General features: G+C 39.4%; 1 protein-coding gene across 2 annotated transcripts in view; it reads left to right on the forward strand.

Annotated features, from left to right (window-relative positions):
• Window positions 1-17,844, forward strand: part of DDAH1 (dimethylarginine dimethylaminohydrolase 1) — a 130,111-nt gene that overhangs the window by 95,152 nt on the left and 17,115 nt on the right. For both annotated transcript variants that reach the window (XM_032424728.1, XM_032424733.1), the window contains exons 3-4: window positions 3,832-3,905; window positions 4,884-5,003. In XM_032424728.1, coding sequence (XP_032280619.1) covers window positions 3,832-3,905; window positions 4,884-5,003 — 194 coding nt within the window. The remainder of the gene's footprint in view (window positions 1-3,831; window positions 3,906-4,883; window positions 5,004-17,844) is intronic.

The raw sequence follows: 17,844 nt of genomic DNA on the forward strand, positions 1-17,844 counted from the left end.
TCCTGCATTTTGTATTAATCACTGCCTTGTCTTTCTTTGAGTTTTACCTCAATCTATGTATTCCTAAACTATAAATTCCTAAAAAAAAAAAAAATTGTTTAGTTTTGCTTGTCTTATAACTTTATATGATTAGGATCATACTATATGAACTATTCTGTGATTTGTCTGCTTTTGATCTAACTTGATAAGTGTAGCTATAGTTTTTTTGTCTTCACTACTGTGTGGTATTCCATGGTTAAGAATTACCACAGTGCATTTATTCATTCTACTGCTGTTGGATATTTGAGTGTTTTCCAGTTTTTTTTTTTCAATTATCTTCAGTGCTGCTGTGGACATTCTTGTGTCTCCTGGGAATGTGTATAAGAGTTTCTCTAAAGTAAACAGCTAGAAATGGAGTTTCAGGTGATAAACTCTTTTTGCTCCAGTGAAATGTATATGATTTTCTTATTGAATCTGTTGATGTGGTTAATTGCAGTAATTGATCTTTCTGATATTTGATCAGTCTTGCATCCCTGGGATGAAGTCAAACTCCATTTTGATATACTTTCTTTTTACTACAGTGCTAGATTTAGTTTGTTAATTTTTTTCTTAAGACTTTTGTTTTTGTGGCCAGTAATTTTTCTTGCTTGCTTTCCTTCTCTGGCTTTGATAAAAGAATTATGTTAACCTCATAACATGTATTAGGGAATATTTCCTATGTTTCTGTTCTCTAGAATCGGTACTATTTGAATTGTGCATTCCTTGAACTTTGGTAGAACTTACCTAAAAACAGGCTCTGTGGGCCAGGTACTTTCTCTGTGGGGAGATTTTAAACTGATTCAATCCCTTTAATGGTTGCATGACTATTGAGTGTTTTCTGAGTCAGTTTTTGTGAGTTCTGTTTTCTAATATTTTATCTAAGTTTTTGAAATGTTGGGTATAAACTACTTCATATCTTCTTAATATCTGTTTTAAGCTTCATAGCATTATAGTTACGTCCCCTTTTCATTCGTAATGTTTATTTGTGCCTTCTCTTTTTTCTTTTGTGCCAGAGATCTGTCAATTTTATTCATCTTTTCAAAGAACCAATTCTGGGCTTTGTTGAATTCTCTTTCTCTTGTATATTTCCTTTCCTTTTCCTGTTTCTATCTTTAATTCTTTCCCTCAAATTTCTTTGTTTTTATTCTGTTCTTTTTTTCTTACATTTCAAATTGGAACTTTGTCTATTTAATGTGGAACCTTTCTCATCTTAAGGCAAGCAGTTAAAGCTATATAACTTTCCCTTCAAGTACTGCTTTAGCTGAATCCTTTGTGTTTTGATATATATTTGTTATCATTAGTTTTAAATGTTTTCTGATTTCCATTATGATTTATTCTTTGACTCATTCGTGGATAATAATATTATTTAAAAAACATATCGGTCATTATTGTAAGTTGCTGGGGACACCATCTTGCTACTCTGATAGTTAATAAGTGAAGGAAAGATTCGGGCATTTAGCTATCTTTCCTTTATGAATTCTATTTCAAGTAGACCAAATACTTGATTGAGAAAGTTTTGGTTTTTTTTTTTTAAAGAATTCTAGCCAATAAATTTAGATTTCTAATAAAATAATGGATCTGTGTAATGATCATCCAAGGCTGTTAAAACGTTTATATGAAAGCTTGATGGGGAACTTTATAACGGAGGGGTCAGTCTGATACCACTTGAACGCACAGATATTCTAGTATCACTGACAATGTGGCTCTCAGTCATGTGCCTCATGTTGTGATACAGTACTATGGCCCCACCTCTGAAGTAGTCCTATCAAAAAAAAATTTTTTTTAACAAGAATCTAGTTAAATATCTACATGAAACTATCAGTTTACTGAAAATACAGAGGATAAAGGAACAATTTCATGTTACATAATACACAGGGAAACAACCAGTCAAATCCAGAACGTAGGATCATCAATAGGATAAATGACCTGGCTTCTCCTATAAATGAATGAGATGAAAGGGTGGATTGATAACAGAAAAAGATGACATAAGAGACATAACAACAACAAACATGTTTTTTAATATTTCAGTTCCAGAAGTTCAGTTATTTTCATCAGAATTTCAGGGTGAAATTTAGGAATTTCAGGGTGCCTGGGTGGCTCAGTCGGTTAAGCGTCTGCCTTCAGCTCAGATCATGATCCCAGGACCTTGGGATTGAGCCCGCATCGGGCTCCCTCAGCAGGGAGCCTGCTTCTCCCTCTCCCTCTCCCCCTGCTTGTGCTCTCTCTCTCTCTCTCTCCGTCAAATAAATAAGTAAAATCTTAAAAAAAAAAAAAAAGAAAGACCATTTAGGGGATCTAGTCCCCCATACTGCCAGAAACAGAAGTCCAACTGACTTTTTAAAGAGATAAGCAGTTTGCTTTTCTTTGTGCTTTGCTACCTTAGTCTTTTAAAATAGAAATAGTGTGCACACCCCATTATAAATTTGTTTAAATTTGCTTAATCCATTAAATATTTTTCCTAAAAATTATGTATAAATCTAATTTATAAATCTATTTTTATCTTAGAAGAATTAAGGAATTTTTTTTAATTTCAGCTTTTTTAATAAAGTGAGTAATAATTTTGCCAAATAAAAGATCTTTCTCTTAGTTAAGTTTTGATTTGTATGTAGTGAGTTTTCTCAAGTGACAACAGAGACATACCATTACCAAACAAAAATAAAAACAAAAATAAAAAAACCTGTCAGTGTGCCACCAAAGAGTCCTCTGCCTGGAAGAGCATACACCGCTGGAACTTATCATAACATCATTTGACCTAGGTCATTTACCTCTTTTTTAAAGACATTATGAGGATTAAGTTTGTAACATTTGTAAAGTCTATCAAGCAATTCTTTGTACCTGGGTTTTCTTCTTATACTTTATCCTAATGTTCTGGATCAAAATATATACTGATTTCTCTTTGAATATTTTTTCACATTTCATGTAGAATTCTTCTCAAAGAATTAAGGGAAGTTAAGAATCTTCACAATTATATATTGCTTAATACTATCTACTATAATTGTTTGCCTCTCACTGGGGGGCCATTTTTATTTGGTGTTTTGCCTTCTGAGAAGAAAATTTATGGAATTTCAGAAAAGCCAAATGACTAGAAATTTCCATCCTCCTAAACTTTAGTACTTTGCAAATAGGCATCTCTGATGTTTTGACTTGAAACAACAAATAAGAGTTTTAAGGATATCTCTTTAGAGGTCAGGCCTGAAGACCAATCAGCCCTTAACTCCCTTTATGCAGATAGTTTCTTCAGCCTTTACATCGTCGTTATAAGAAAAGGAATCTGACTTTATCATGAATGTCTAGTATCATTCTTTTAGGGAAAAAAAAGGAAGAATTACTAATTTGTCATTGCTATTACTTAATTTTTTATTACACAAGAAGGTGTTTAATTCTGTTATTTCCTAAGTGGAACGTTTTTTCTTTTATTGTGCTAAAATCTATATAACATAAAACTTACCATTTAACTATTTTTAAGTGTGTAGTTCAGTGTGCAACCATCACCACCATCCATGTCCAGCATGTTTTCACCTTCTCATGCTGAAACTTCATACCCACTAGACTGACTTCCCAGTTCCTCCTCCCCTCAGACCCTGGTAGCCACTATTCTACTTTCTGCCTCTGTGTATTTGAACAAGTTTATTTCTAAGGACAATAGCTTGAAATCAGATCTGTGTAAAGAGAGCAGAGGTCAGAGTACAAGCAGAGCTGCCTTGTGTGGTAGGAAAGAACTGTGTGGGGCTTCAAGGTCAGTATATAATATAAAGAAACAGCGTGCCGTCCCTGGTGCCTTGTACTCACTGTGTTCCATGACATTTATTATAGGCAGAGAATTTTTTGTGGGCCTTTCCAAAAGGACAAATCAACGAGGTGCTGAAATCTTGGCCGATACTTTTAAGGTAGGTAAAGTTAGATCATTGATGTCTGGCATGCAGTAATTAATAAATATTCATAAACACATTAAATCAGCATGTCATGAATAATGGTATCTATATGTCACCAGCTCTGCAAAATAATTCCTAATATTTGTACATTTGCTAGAAGTTTTAAGAGCTATCATATTCAAATTTCTCAATAAATAGGCTGCATTGGGTGACCATAGCCGCAAAAGACAAGGTTGTAGACATCTTCTTTGTTCTCCCAGTGTATAATCATATAGCCACCTGGCAGATTTCCTGCAAAATAAATGACTTTCAAAAAAATCTGGAGACCCAACTGACTCAAACATGAAACATGGATTTTTCACAATGGAATCAAGGATCACTTGTACTTAGTACCTACTATGTACTGGAAACTGGGCTAGATATTGCACATACATCCTCTCAAGGTCCCTTTACTCCACTGATTATTAATAGATTGGCTCACCAGATTGCTTAGGAAGCTCTTTTCCCCTTGAGGACGTGAGGCTCTATTTTGCACAGGATACTCAGACATGGCCTTCCAGAGTAGCCTACTCCATGGATCAACCAGCAAAGCTAGCCATTGACACAATCACACATCTGGAAGGAGGCTCTGCACTTTCTTCTTAAAAGTAGTCTTTATTGGGGTGCCTGGGTAGCTCGGTCAGTTAAGTGTCCAACTCTTGATTTTGGCTCAGGTCATGATCTCAAGGTCCTGAGATGGAGCTGGGCAGGGAGCCTGCTTAAGATTCTCTCCCTCTACCCCTCCCTCTCCACCCTATGCAGTGCTCACTCTCTCTTAAAAAAAAAAAAAAAAAAAAAAAGTAGTCTTTATTTAACTGGCAGTATCAAAACCTACAGGTCCCAGTTTTTCTTCCAAATATTCAGGACCTAGAAATAGCCATGTTTCAGGCAGGTTTAAATCAGTTTTAGAATTATTCTGCAATGCCAAACTGCTTGTTTCTATTATACACATAGGACTATGCGGTCTCCACAGTCCCGGTGGCTGATGCTTTGCATTTGAAGAGTTTCTGCAGCATGGCTGGGCCTAATCTAATCGCAATTGGATCCAGCGAATCTGCGCAGAAGGCCCTAAAGGTAGATACAAAACTATGCTCCTTTGAAATGCAGCAGGCAATGCCTGCCACATGGTTTTTCTAATTCTGTCTACTGGGTGGGCAGCAAGCAGGAGTGGCAGGATGAGAACAGGCTGGTACTCAAGCCTTCTCAGATCAACACCATTGTGACCAAAGACAGAAGCTCCTCTCAGGCAAAAAGAAGAAATCTGTGTGTTCCGGGGTGCACAATTAATTTTTTTGCCCTTTTAGGTCTTTACTCGTCTACCTCAGTGCTAGACTTGGTGCCTTTTGTCTCAGAAGAAATCATTGCCTGCCAATTGCTGAGTTCCCCCACCCTGCCTGCAACTTCACCCAGCTCTCCTGGCCTTTCCATCTTCCTTTCCTCCTACTGTATCTTTGATTGTATTTCTAGGACTTTTAACAATTGTTGCTGAACAGGCTGCCTCAGAATTTGAAATTGGTGGTTTTTTCTATATTTCCTTTAGAGAATGTCTTTTGTTCTGCTTCATCGGGAAGGCTGTGTTGCTTTCCACATATAGGAAAGGTGGTGTCTTGAAAGAAAACATTTGATGGATGGTATCACTCAAAGGATCTAGAAGGATTATTTTTCTCCTCGGGGACTAACTGTGGTATCTATCCGTGTTAGCTGGGTTGGTCAGCACATGTCTGAAATTGAGTTCAAGGGAAGGAGAGGGCTGAAGCTGGCCTATACTGTACTCTTGTGTTAATTAGCAGATGGAACATCCTCTGGGTAGATGAATTACAAAAAGTAGCTCCATCTGCCATTCTGGGTAGACTAGATCCCTAACTCAAAGAGCTTGGTCCCTAATTCAGATAGGTCCCTAACTTAAATAGTCTGGAGAAACGAACATGTAACAAACTATGAGATAATACAATATGGTTAACTAGCAAAACATTATGTGAAGTAGCCCTGACTGCTATTCACAGGATAAGATGGAGCTCCTTGAGGGCTAGATATTCAGAGAGAACCTTGTGGACAAAAATGGGGCTAGACATGGGTCTTAAAGGGTTTGGCAAGGCGGGATTCAGTGAGACCGTGTTCCAGGTGGGAACACAGTATAGACAAAGACTGAACCAGATAATACATGAGATTTGAGCAAACTAGTCCAACCAATAAGGAGTTTTCCCATGGGCTTCTGGAGATATGGCTGGTTGGAGGGATGGAGCAGGTGAAGTCTGAAGAGATAGCAACTTAAAAGTGAGGAAGAAGATGAGTTTATCTCCATGAAGCAGGAGTCTGGGCTTCTGAACAGAGAGGTCTGTATTGCTTTAGAGATGTTGGACCACCATTCCTTTTGAAAAAAAAAAAGGAAGAAAGAAAGAAGGGGGAAGATGCTGCAATCAGAAAAGAGGACCACTGATAACCTAGTGAAAAAAAGCCAAGCCCCAAGTCCCATTGTATGCCTTGGACTCACTACCATTTCTCCATTCATTTCCCATCTCATCATCAAGTCTAGTCCTCTAAGATCACATCATTTAAGGGCATCCTGTGTGGACTTTATAGTCCTCTTTCCTGTAGAGTTTATTTGAGTTAGTGTAATTAATGATGTTCACTCTATACTTGAAACCTTCTGTGTCAGAAGCTATAAATAATCTTCACTTACTGGAACAGTATTCACTCTTTGGAGATCATATTTTCCATCAGCAAATGTGCTTCCTAAACTATGGGCCCGTAGAGTTGGCAAATGCCCACCTACCATGTTTCTAGCATCAAAAACTTCTCTTTGTAGTGAAAGCCGAGGAATAAACTGAATGGAAGAATAATGAGAACTCCATGCAGTCATGTTCTCAGGTCAGAACTAGGTGGTTTGCTGAAATTCACATTTAGTGAGCTGAACTGTTTATGTATTTGAGAACAGTTTTGGCTCTTGTATTAGAAAAGTCATTAAAATTGGTAGTGTGGTAAGTCCTACTACTAATTTGGAGATAATAAAACTGATATAGGTAGGCAGGAAGACAAATGGATAGAGACAGATCACTTGCACATAGTGGACATATATCGGTTTTATTTTTTCCATTTTATAGATGAAAATACTGAGATCTGATGAAACAAAACATTTTGAATACGATCTTCTGGAATCAGATGTCCTGGTCCTTAATTTTCCTCTCCCCAATTGCCCGCCTCACTCCATACTCATTCTTTTTCAGTTGGAAAGATTTTCCCAGTTATTTTGCTATACATTTGTTTCATCTGAGCTTCCTCTTTCTCCTCCCCTCTCTCCAACTATCTACCCCCTCTTCCCATTTTTTGCTATGGTGTCCAGGATCTGACCTGTGAGGAAAGATGTGAGTTTGTCCCAGATGCCTGTTCTTCCCTTGCAAATCTTGGTGTCTCTGTAGAGAAGCCCGCAGCCACTTGGGCATCTTTTTGAAGGGCATAGCATTTAAATGGAGGTGAATTGTGCCTTCCTGTGCCACACACTGAGAGCTTGAATACTTCCCACATCTGTCACTACTTGCTGGATACTTGCCTCCTTCAGAACCAGAAAACTACTTCTTATATATTCATGCAAAGCTGAGAGCCCAAGGGTTTCTGGATAGTCTTACTGCATTTGAAACACTTTGTAATGGGTTGCAATCGATTCTTGGTTAATGAAGTGGGATCTTATGGAGATAGTCATCATACCTGTCTAGGTTGTAGTAGATTTAGTAGTGTGTGCATTGTATATTTAAATGAAATCATCAATCTAGGAAGACTTTAGCGACTCTCTGCTGAAAAGCCCAGAACACATTTAATACAGGGCACATTTAATACACATTTAATACAGAGTATATTTAATGAAGGGAAGGAAGAAAAGAGGACATATTATTCCTGCATTTTACTGTTGATATGGCCAAGGTACTGGAGGTTAGGTTGATTTGAACAAATACCTAAAGACATTTAACATCAAGTCTTATCCTAGAAATACTATTATCTAAGCAAAATCCATCTTCAGAGCAATCTGTCCATTCTATAGTTTTCCCCCCACACTTTCCATCATTCTGCACATGCCTCTAAGCATACCTTCATCCTGCCCTTCTGGCTATTAAAGAAAATAGTGTAGGATTAATTAATTCTTACACAGGCACTAGACCTACTAGTACTCTTGCAGAAGGAATGTTTGCCTTCTCAAAGATGGTAAGAACTCCAGTTGCTACACATCTGCAACTGCTGGTCACAAACATAATTTGAGCAAAAGAAGTCAATCACCAAGAAATACATATTCTTGGGTGCCTGGGTGGCTCAGTCGGTTAAGCATCTGCCTTCAGCTCAGGTCACCTGCCTTCAGCTCAGGTCACGATCTCAGGGAAGTGGGATCCATCCCCACCCCCTCATCTCAGCGGGCTCCCTGCTCAGTGGGGAGTCTGCTTCTCCCTCTCCCTCTGCCCCGCCCCCTCCACTCCTGCTCTGTCTCTCGATTTCTCTCTCTCTCAAATAAATAAATAAAATCTTTTTAAAAAAACTTAAAAAGTAAAAAATAAAGAAATACATATTCTGTTATTTCATTCATTTAAACAGGAGACAAAACTATGCTATCAGCAGTCAGAATAGTGGTACTTTAAGGAGTGAGGGAGTCATGGTCCAGGGGGCTGCTTTGTATGTTTAATTCTTAAAGTTTACAAAAATATGTATATAATGTATTATTGGAAGTGGGCTGGGATTAACTTACATAAATAATTTTCCAATAACAGGGTCTAACTCTCAAACCCCTGCTTTACCTTCTACATGATTCCTGTCTTTACTGCAGACTAGGCTGTTTTTATTTTATTAACTAAGGAAAAAAAAGACAAACTTTGTACCCCTTGAGCAACATCTCCCCATTTTCCCTCTCCCTAGCCCTTATACCTTAAATATATACAAGTTTTAATTGTCAGTTATACCTCAGTAAAGTTGGGGAGGCAAAGGCACGGCAAAGAGTAGATTTGCACCACACCCTATCCATTTTTTCCTAGATCCATTCCAAAATCGACTTCCTTTCCAGGAACCTGGATTAATTACATGCTTTCTGTCATAAGAGGACAAACTGTAATTCCTGCCCTCTGGAGGGACTCAGTGTATTGATTTTTAACTCAGTCTCCTTGGTAGCATTCAGTCTTCCAGTCAATTAGGGGGGAAAAAAAGAAAGGAAGGAAGGTGGACAAAGAGAGAGAGGCAGAGAAGGTGGGAAGAGGTGGGGAAGTGACATTTAGCTAAAACTTTCCCCAAACTAATCAGAGGAGGCAGCTCCAAGCTGGAGGGGCCGCGGTGCTGACAGGCTGGGGGGCTGTGCCATCTGCCGGCCAGACAGCAAGGAGAGCACCCTCACCTTCCTAACCCCTTGCAGAAACCAGTTCTTTTCCTCTTTTGACATCTGCAATTTTGTTTATTGGCCTTTTTTTAGATTAATAATTCTATTCTTTTGTATCACGATGAATTATTATTTTAAAATGCTTTCGATAGAAGTACTGAAAGGATGTGTAAGAAAAGAATTATGAGATCACCACTCCTTTTTTTTGTCTTTGTCATGTAAATGGAGCTGAAATCTAGTAAGTGCAATTCCAGTAGACTTGTAATTTTAAATTATGACGCTCATGATGTATCTTGATGGAAATGTCTTTGGGTTTCTTATCTACTTCCTGAAATAACTAGCTGCATTTGTAAGATTCCTTGAATGAGCACATGGGCTGCTTTGCAGCTAATTTAAATTGCATAGCACGAAGCATGTTTTTTCTTTTGAATGACTAACTATATAATAGAGGTCACTCAGACAGTATTTCCTCTCATTTTTGACTCAGCTTCAGCATTGATTTTATGTCCAAAAATGTCCATGTTATTTTATAGATGGTCATATAAAGAAAGAAGATGGAAAAACCCTTAATGTGTTTGGATTTTGTATGTTTTTTTATTGCCTGGAATTTCCTTTGATGACAAGTGGAACAACAAATAGCAAAAACCAAAAGACAGAATGAGAGCTAACTAGTATCAGCGGGGTGGTTGAAATGGAAAAATAAAGACTCTGCATTTCAAGTTGTTGTTGTCACAGGGAATTACAATGTGTAGCCACAAGATTTCCCACTTTGGGTCTTTACTGTGAAACGCATGCTGACAATCCTATTGTGGGTTTAATTTAGTCTTATTATTTGGTTGTCTGTTCCAGTTGTATTCACCAGATCCACAAAACAATAATTTTTTTTTTTAAATCTACCATGCCTGAATTAAGAAATTAACAGAAAACCAAATAGCCTCTGAGTTTGTAACAACTGTTGATGCTTCTTTTCCTGGCTACAGTTGTCTTATCTGACGATATTCCCAGAGCTGTATGCCAACAAGGCTGGGGTGGCCAAAATAAAATACTTGGCACGGTAGGGCCATAAATAATCTGAAGCTGTGGAACCAAAACAGCCATGCTGAATTTCAGCACCAGTTCCAAGGCAGGAAGAAGGCAAAATTGGCCAAGTAGGAGAAAGGGAATAATAATAGGGCTTTTATCCTCTTGAGCTTTCAAGAATAATTTCAGAGAGAAAAAAGAGGAAGAAATTACATTTAGAGTGCTGCTTATTCTGTCCATTATATGATGGGACATTGATAAATATTCAGCAGACTTTGTGGGATGTTATAGGGGGAATTCAAGCCTCTGTTGGGTAGCCTTTGAGTCCAAGACTTTTACTTAAAAGAGAAAAAGCCTAAGTGACCTTAAATTAGTGGTTTTTAATGAGAGGTGTGGCTTAAAACCACCTGAGGAACTTTCTGAAGACACACTGCCCTGGACCTGCCTCAGAAAATCCTAATGTTCTGGGTCTGGATCACATCTGCATTTTTGAAAAGTTCCACAGGTGATTCTGGAACACAGATTAATTGAGAGCCACTGCCTTCAAGGATTTCTGCAACTTCTAAAAGCACCTACTTAGAATCCTGAGTAATACACACCTGAAGAAGCCAACCACTATGCATCATAGGTACAAAAGTATGTATTCCAAGTTGCAGTAAAAGTAGAGATAGTGTCATGATTAAAGCTATCAAAAGCTAGAAGCTCCTTACCTTTTTGCTGCCTAGATTTCAACATTGTATAACTTAAAATATAATACCTAACTGGATAATAACTTGAATGCCATCATCTACTCCATTTGGCATGCTAAAATTCCTTATTAAAATACTCCAAATCACCAAAAAATTGCTGTTATCATTTTCTGAGGACAGGATATTTGCCTTTGACTCATGTTTCCATACCCCCTCCCCCAACACACACACACAGAGACACACACACACACACAGAAAAATCTAACAGGACCTGATCTCCAGGTGTGAAGATTTGTGCCAAAGAGACAAAAAGGTTAAACTTCACACCATTACTGATATTAAAGAAGAACTTACCTTTAAAAATAATCATGTTGATTAGTAAAGAAGCATAGTTGTCTAAAGAGTCAAAATGGCAACAAGGGCTAAGCAGGTAACTTAGAATCCCAGTTCATGGGTTGTCCTTCTGGCTTTGCCACCATTTCTCCCTCTGTGACCCCTCTCTCCTGTACTCAGTCTCATCCTGAACAAGCAAAGTTAAATCAGCCTCCCTAGGGAATGAGAGCTTCATTCCTTCCCATCAGAAGCTTCAGGATGGGCAGTTAAGGTGAAGGACTGTGTCTTGAACATGTGGATGTGCAAGCACCTGGCAAAAAGTAGCAACCACTTAATTTTAGAGCACCAGCCATAGGGATAGTTCCAAAGTGGGTTGACCATAGACTCTTGACCACTGTGACATTGTTCTTTCAATGGCTGTAGGTGATGGGAGACTTGTGCTTAGCTGAATATCTTCATGCCTGTTTGAGGATAGAAAACCACAGAAGACTCCAACCTAATTCCATTTTTCTTTGAGGAGGCACCAGTTGAATATAACTATCAAATTGGATATCTAACAAACAATATCATTTTCTAATTTATACATAAAAATCCAATAGGAAAAAAAGGTGATGCTTCGGGGCACCTGGGTGGCTCAGTCAGTTAAGCATCTGGCTCTTGATTTCAGCTCAGGTCATGATCTCAGGGTCTTGAGATTGAGACCTGCCTCTGGCTCCTTGCCCAGCTTAAGATTCTCATTCCCTCCATCTCCCTCTGCCCCTCCCCCTCCCCACATGCTTGCGCTCTCTGTCTCTCTCTCTCTCTCCTCTAAAAAAAGAGGGGGGGTGAAGCTTCTAAAACCTCTCATTACTGTTCCTTTTGCAGAAAGGCTTTTTAAAAGGCAGTAGAAAAAAATAAAGCAGCGGGCAATTGAAAAGAGTCACAGATGAGCTTAAAGCTTGAGCTTCCTGAGCACCATCCAGCAATACTCTTACTGAGCAGCAACAGACGAAGATTCTGTCCCAAGCACAGGGGACACTGAGATGAGTGAGAAACAGTCTCTCCCTCAAGGCCCCTCTGGCTTAATTGAAGAAACAGGACAGGACATTAAAAGATAAATACTGTCACATTATAACACAAGATAAATGACTAGTAGGTGTGGGGTTCTCCTGGAAGGGATAGGAGTTCTAAGGAAGGTGTGATCACAGGAGGTGGGAGTCAAAGTCCAAGTGGACCAGAATGAACAGCAAGCCTGTCATAGAGGAGGAGTGGTGATTACAAACAGGATAGCTGGGGGGAATATCTGTTTTATAATCAACAGACAATGGCTGGAGCAAGGGGAAAAAAAGTTCAGTTTCTAGATATAAGTTGGGCCTGATCCAAAGGCCAATAAATGAGGGTTTTCTTGTCTGCAGGCTGTGGGGAGGCACTCAAAATTTTTTAGCAGAGGTGTAAAAGCTGAAGGTGGTATTTTAGGAAAAAAAAATCTATCTGGCAGTGTGCCTGTAATGATTTTTTTTTTCAAAGATTTTATTTATTTATTTGACAGAGAGAGACACAGCGAGAGAGGGAGCACAAGCAGGGGGAGAGGGAGAGGGAGAAGCAGGCTTCCTCCTGAGCAGGGAGCCCGATGCGGGGCTCGATCCCAGGACCCGGGGACCATGACCTGAGCCGAAGGCAGATGCTTAACGACTAAGCTACCCAGGCGCCCTGCCTGTAATGATTTAACAGGCATAAAGATTAGGAGTAATAAAATTAGGTGCCATCACATAGTCCAGAAATAAAGAAGAGGAGAGTCTGGACTAGAGAAGTAGCTGTGAAAATAGAAAGGGCCATGCAGAAGCTGAGTTCCATTTAGAGAAGTAACAGAACACTGTGACTGAGGGATTTAAGGGGCACAGGAGAAAAAAGGAGCAGATCAGCACTTTGACAGATATTTATAGAACTCCTGTGCTGTACCAGGCCTTGTACTAGGTCCTAGGGGACAGTGAGGAACAAAATGATTTCAGAAATGACTACCAGATGGGGTGACTTTGGTGGAATTTTTGGAAAAGAGTTCCAACTCTCCCTGTCACCATGAACTCAGTCCTCCCCATCTACACAGGAACAAACCATAGAAAATTGGTGGGCAAAAGTATGTTGCGGGATTTCACTGACCTAGATTCACATTTTGGGAATGAGCTATGCTCAGACATATTCAACTGACAGTGGCTCGGGTAGACATCCCATGTCTAAGCTTGTAAGACACTAACGGGGTTGGCTCTCATTTCAGTTTCCATTGGCAGCAGTCAGTGGCTCATCCAAATTTGGAGTCTCTGTCCTTTACTCTTTTCCGTTTATTTTTTATCTTTACTCACCCTGAAGGCATACCAAAAAATCACTTAAACATTTACATGCCCTCCATCTCCAGCAGTGTCCTATTGTTCTCTGGCTGAATTGAGTTGGCAAAAACTGCCCCCCCACAAAAAAACCCAGGATAATTATTGTGTCGTGGACTGAAATTGTACATCATAGCATGACCTATGTGACACTCTCAGCCATGCCAACACCAATACCCTTGATGTTGAAGGGATTAGGGAATGTATCAGTTGAGCTAGAGGGAGGATGGTTGAGTTTTGGGTTACTGTTTCTCTGGAAATCACATGTATTAAATGCCTTAGGTGTTGATGAGTATCCTATTGCTTGGCTGAAGGTTAATAAAGCATATGGTAAAACGTAGACACTAAATTAGAAGTGACATTTTAACCATGAATTATTCTCCAGCCTCTAGGGAAACCATCCATACTACCTCATACAATACCAGAATTTGGACCATCCTTAGAAATAATGACATACAAAAGAAATTCAATTTGCCACCACCTTCCTGTAAAACCATTCCACTAGTATTATTACCCTGCTATTAATAATCACTGACTGGGGCGTCTGGGTGGCTCAATTGGTTAAGCATCTGACTTTTGGATTTGGCTCAGGTCCTGATCTCCTGGCCTTTGAGAGCAAGCCCCACGTCGGGCTCCGTGCTCAGCGGGAGTCTGCTTGGATATTCTCTCCGTCTGCTCCTTCCCCTGCTCACTCACTCTCTCTCTCTCTCTCAAACAAATAAATCTTTAAAAAAAATAATCAGTATCTTTCCTTATTTTTATCTTTCAAAATGTCATATTAGTCCAGCAATCTTTAAGAATACTTCTAAATCTACTTTTCATAGATGATCACTGGATGCTGTGGTTGGGGCCCACTGTTACTCAAACACTACCTGTCTACAGATTAAAAAAAAAAAAAAAAAAAGGAAGATTTCCAGATATGTTACAACAGCCATTCCCTTTAATCTCTTTCTGAAGTGGGATTAAGTTCAAAGCTGTGACCACATATCCAGAGGTGACTCATCATATAGTTTCAACCAAAAAAAAAGCCAATTGGAAACTAAATGAAAGGTGTTGAATCTATTGCATTTTGTGCACATTTTCTCATCACTCATTTGTTTGTCTTTTTTTTTTTCATTTTATTATGTTAATCACCATACATTACATCATTAGTTTTTGATATAGTGTTCCATGATTCATTGTTTGCCTCATTTGTTTTTCCATCCACACTCTGGCAAGTGATAAGAGCTCAATATTGCTCAATATGCAACTACTAGTAGTTGTAATATCAGTAGCAGTAATAATACCTTTTAGGTATAAAAATCATGTTAATTTAATTTGAGAAGTCTAAGTTAGTGGTTTTCAAGTTTTAGTGTACTCAAGAATCACATGAAGTGCACATTTGAAATGCACATCACATTCGTCAGATTGACCAGGAGAAATTCTGATTCGACAAGGCTGGGATGGAGCCCAGAAACCACTGCATGATTTGGATGTAGGTAATCCATAGATCACACTGTGAGAAACATTGGCTCTATCTGGAATTCACCAGATATCAGTTCCTACATGTATTGGCATATGAAGGCAGGGGGAGAAAATTCATTCTAGAAGTAAATTGCTATGTCCTTGAACAGAAAATGCTACCAACTCTCATTCAGAATAATATCATACTGAGTAAAATAACTGGCACTTCAGAGAAATAGCTCTCATGTGAAAGAAAACAATGCAGAACTCCACTAGATTATTGAAATACAACTGCTTAGGAAGAGCTCACTGTTCTCTAAAAATCCTGTGTCTTTTTAGGGGGAAATTCTTACAGAGTAAACGATACATATCATGTGTTCTATCTCTCTCTGTTGATAACACTTGCATGTTAAAAACAATGTATCTGAAGTGAGTTATTGCTCTAATTCTCATTAGGCACATAGGCCATCAGACTTGAATAGAAAAGTCTACATTTCTTCTGAGCTCTGAAGTCCTGTGGCTTGAAAATGAACATGATACTAAATTCATCAGGTAGGACAGGGCACCTGGGTGCCTCAGTCAGTTAAGCATCTGCCTTCGGCTCAGGTCATGATCTCGGGGTCCTGGGATCAAGCCCCACATTGCAGCAAGCAGTCTGCTTCTCCCTTGCCCGTGGCCCCTCCCCCACCCATTGGTATGCACACATTCTCTCTCTCAAATAAATAAATAAAATCTTAATGAATGAATAAATGAATTCTTCAAGTAGGAATAGAGGAAGGAGGAAGGAAACCCAGATCTCTATTTGGGTAAGAAATTTGTGTGGTCCCATCCTTGAGCTTGTTAGGGAGAATCTGAGAAGGGCCTCTGGAGGGCAACCAAAGCTAGTCAAAGTCCGAGATTTGGTGACCAGTGTTGATTACACAGAAGGGTAGGGCACAAATGTTGATGGGCAACTCCTCTTTGCTGTTCAGTAAAGGTTGAGCTCTGATCGTGTCTTGCAGGAAATTGCATTAGGAGATTTTAGGAGGATTTTAAGAGTTATTGAAATGCTGAAATGCAGTGCTAAAAATGATTCATTCACTCAACATTCAACAAACATGTATTGAGCATCTACCACACGCCAAGCACTGCTGCAAAGTCCCGCACAAGGGGTCAGTGGTGTGACTCTGTCTCCCTGGAAGCTTTTAAATAATCTGTCCTTCTGGGATGACTTGGATACCTTGACTTAATTGGATTCAAACAGTATGTCAATCACCGAAGGGATCAAAATATATATAATGGTGATGTAAAAATATATTACTTTCTGATTCAGTTGATGACTGCCAGCTAGTTGCCTTTCCCAACTTCTTATTCCACCCTTCCTTTTTATTAATTGAACCTTGAGTTTTAAATGAACACATTGCCAGGGTGCCTGGGTGGCTCAGATGGTTGGGCGTCTGCCTTCAGCTCGGGTCATGATCCTGGGGTCCTGGGATCGAGCCCCACATCGGGCTCCTGGCTCAGCGGGAAGCCTGCTTCTGCCTCTCCCACTGCTCATGCTCTCTCTCTCTCTGTGTCTCAAATGAATAAATAAAATCTTTAAAAAATAAATAAATAAATAAATGAGCACATTGCCACTTGGAAGAAAGCCCACATTTCTCAGCTTCCTTTGTGCTAGGTATAACAGTGAGACTAAGTATTGCCAATGAGAGAAAAGAAGAAGTGCTGGGTATGAAATCCAGGCCCTGGACTGAAAGGAAGGAGTTGTACCTTTTTCCCCTTCCTGAATTTGCTGCTTGAAAAAAAAAGATGTGATGGTTGGAGCACCAGAGCTATTTTATACCATTTTATACTATGAGGACAGGGGTATGCTCTGCCCTAGGTCTGGAAGAGCAAAAAGCTAGAAGGACCCTGAACTCATGATAACTCTCAGGTGACTATGCTACACTATGACCTCAAAGAGAGAGAAATAAACTTTTTTTAAAGTCATTTGGGGGGCAGGTCGTTTCTATTATAGCCAAATTTAGTCTATTTTAGCCAAATTGAGATAAAGGCTGTTTGTCTGCCTTAGGCATTAAGAGAAAACTCAATTCAAGCTGCCAAAACAAGGGAGGTTTATTGGTCCATGTAGTTCTAAAGTAATGCAGACTTTACAGTGGGTTTGATTGATCTGCTCGATGATGCCATCCAAGAACCAGAATCTCTTGTGTCTCTTCTCCACCTAACACACATGTACTTCATCATAAAGCAGGCCCCTGTCCAGGACAGCACAGTGACTGCCAGCACTTCTGACTACATGCTTGCACACCTATATTCAGGGAGGGGGACATTCATCTTCTCAGAAAAGTAAGGAAACTTCTTTTGGATCTTGTCTATTCTTATTATTCTGAATTGGTCATCTGCCCATCTTTGAAACACTGACTATAAACAAGGGCTGACTTACACTGGAGCTACCCTTTCCTGATTGCATGGAGACGTGCTGGGGCACCGCAGCAAACTCTCAGGAGCACCGTGGCCTATTTTAACATTTCAAAAATAGCGCAGATATACCTGTCAGATAACACACGCAATTTCACTGTTAGGCTGCTTGGATCTATATACTTAATAAACAAAAGTGTTAGGGGTTTTTTGCGAGGCGGGGGGGGGGGGGGGGGGGGGGGGGGGGGGGGTTGTTTTTATTTTGTTTTGTTTTTGTTGGGGGTTGTGTGGCGTCAAGGCAACAAAAAAATATTATGGGAAAACAACAGGTT

The sequence above is a fragment of the Phoca vitulina genome, unplaced genomic scaffold, assembly GCF_004348235.1.
Source record: "Phoca vitulina isolate PV1807 unplaced genomic scaffold, GSC_HSeal_1.0 scaffold2, whole genome shotgun sequence".
Taxonomy (NCBI): domain Eukaryota; kingdom Metazoa; phylum Chordata; class Mammalia; order Carnivora; family Phocidae; genus Phoca; species Phoca vitulina.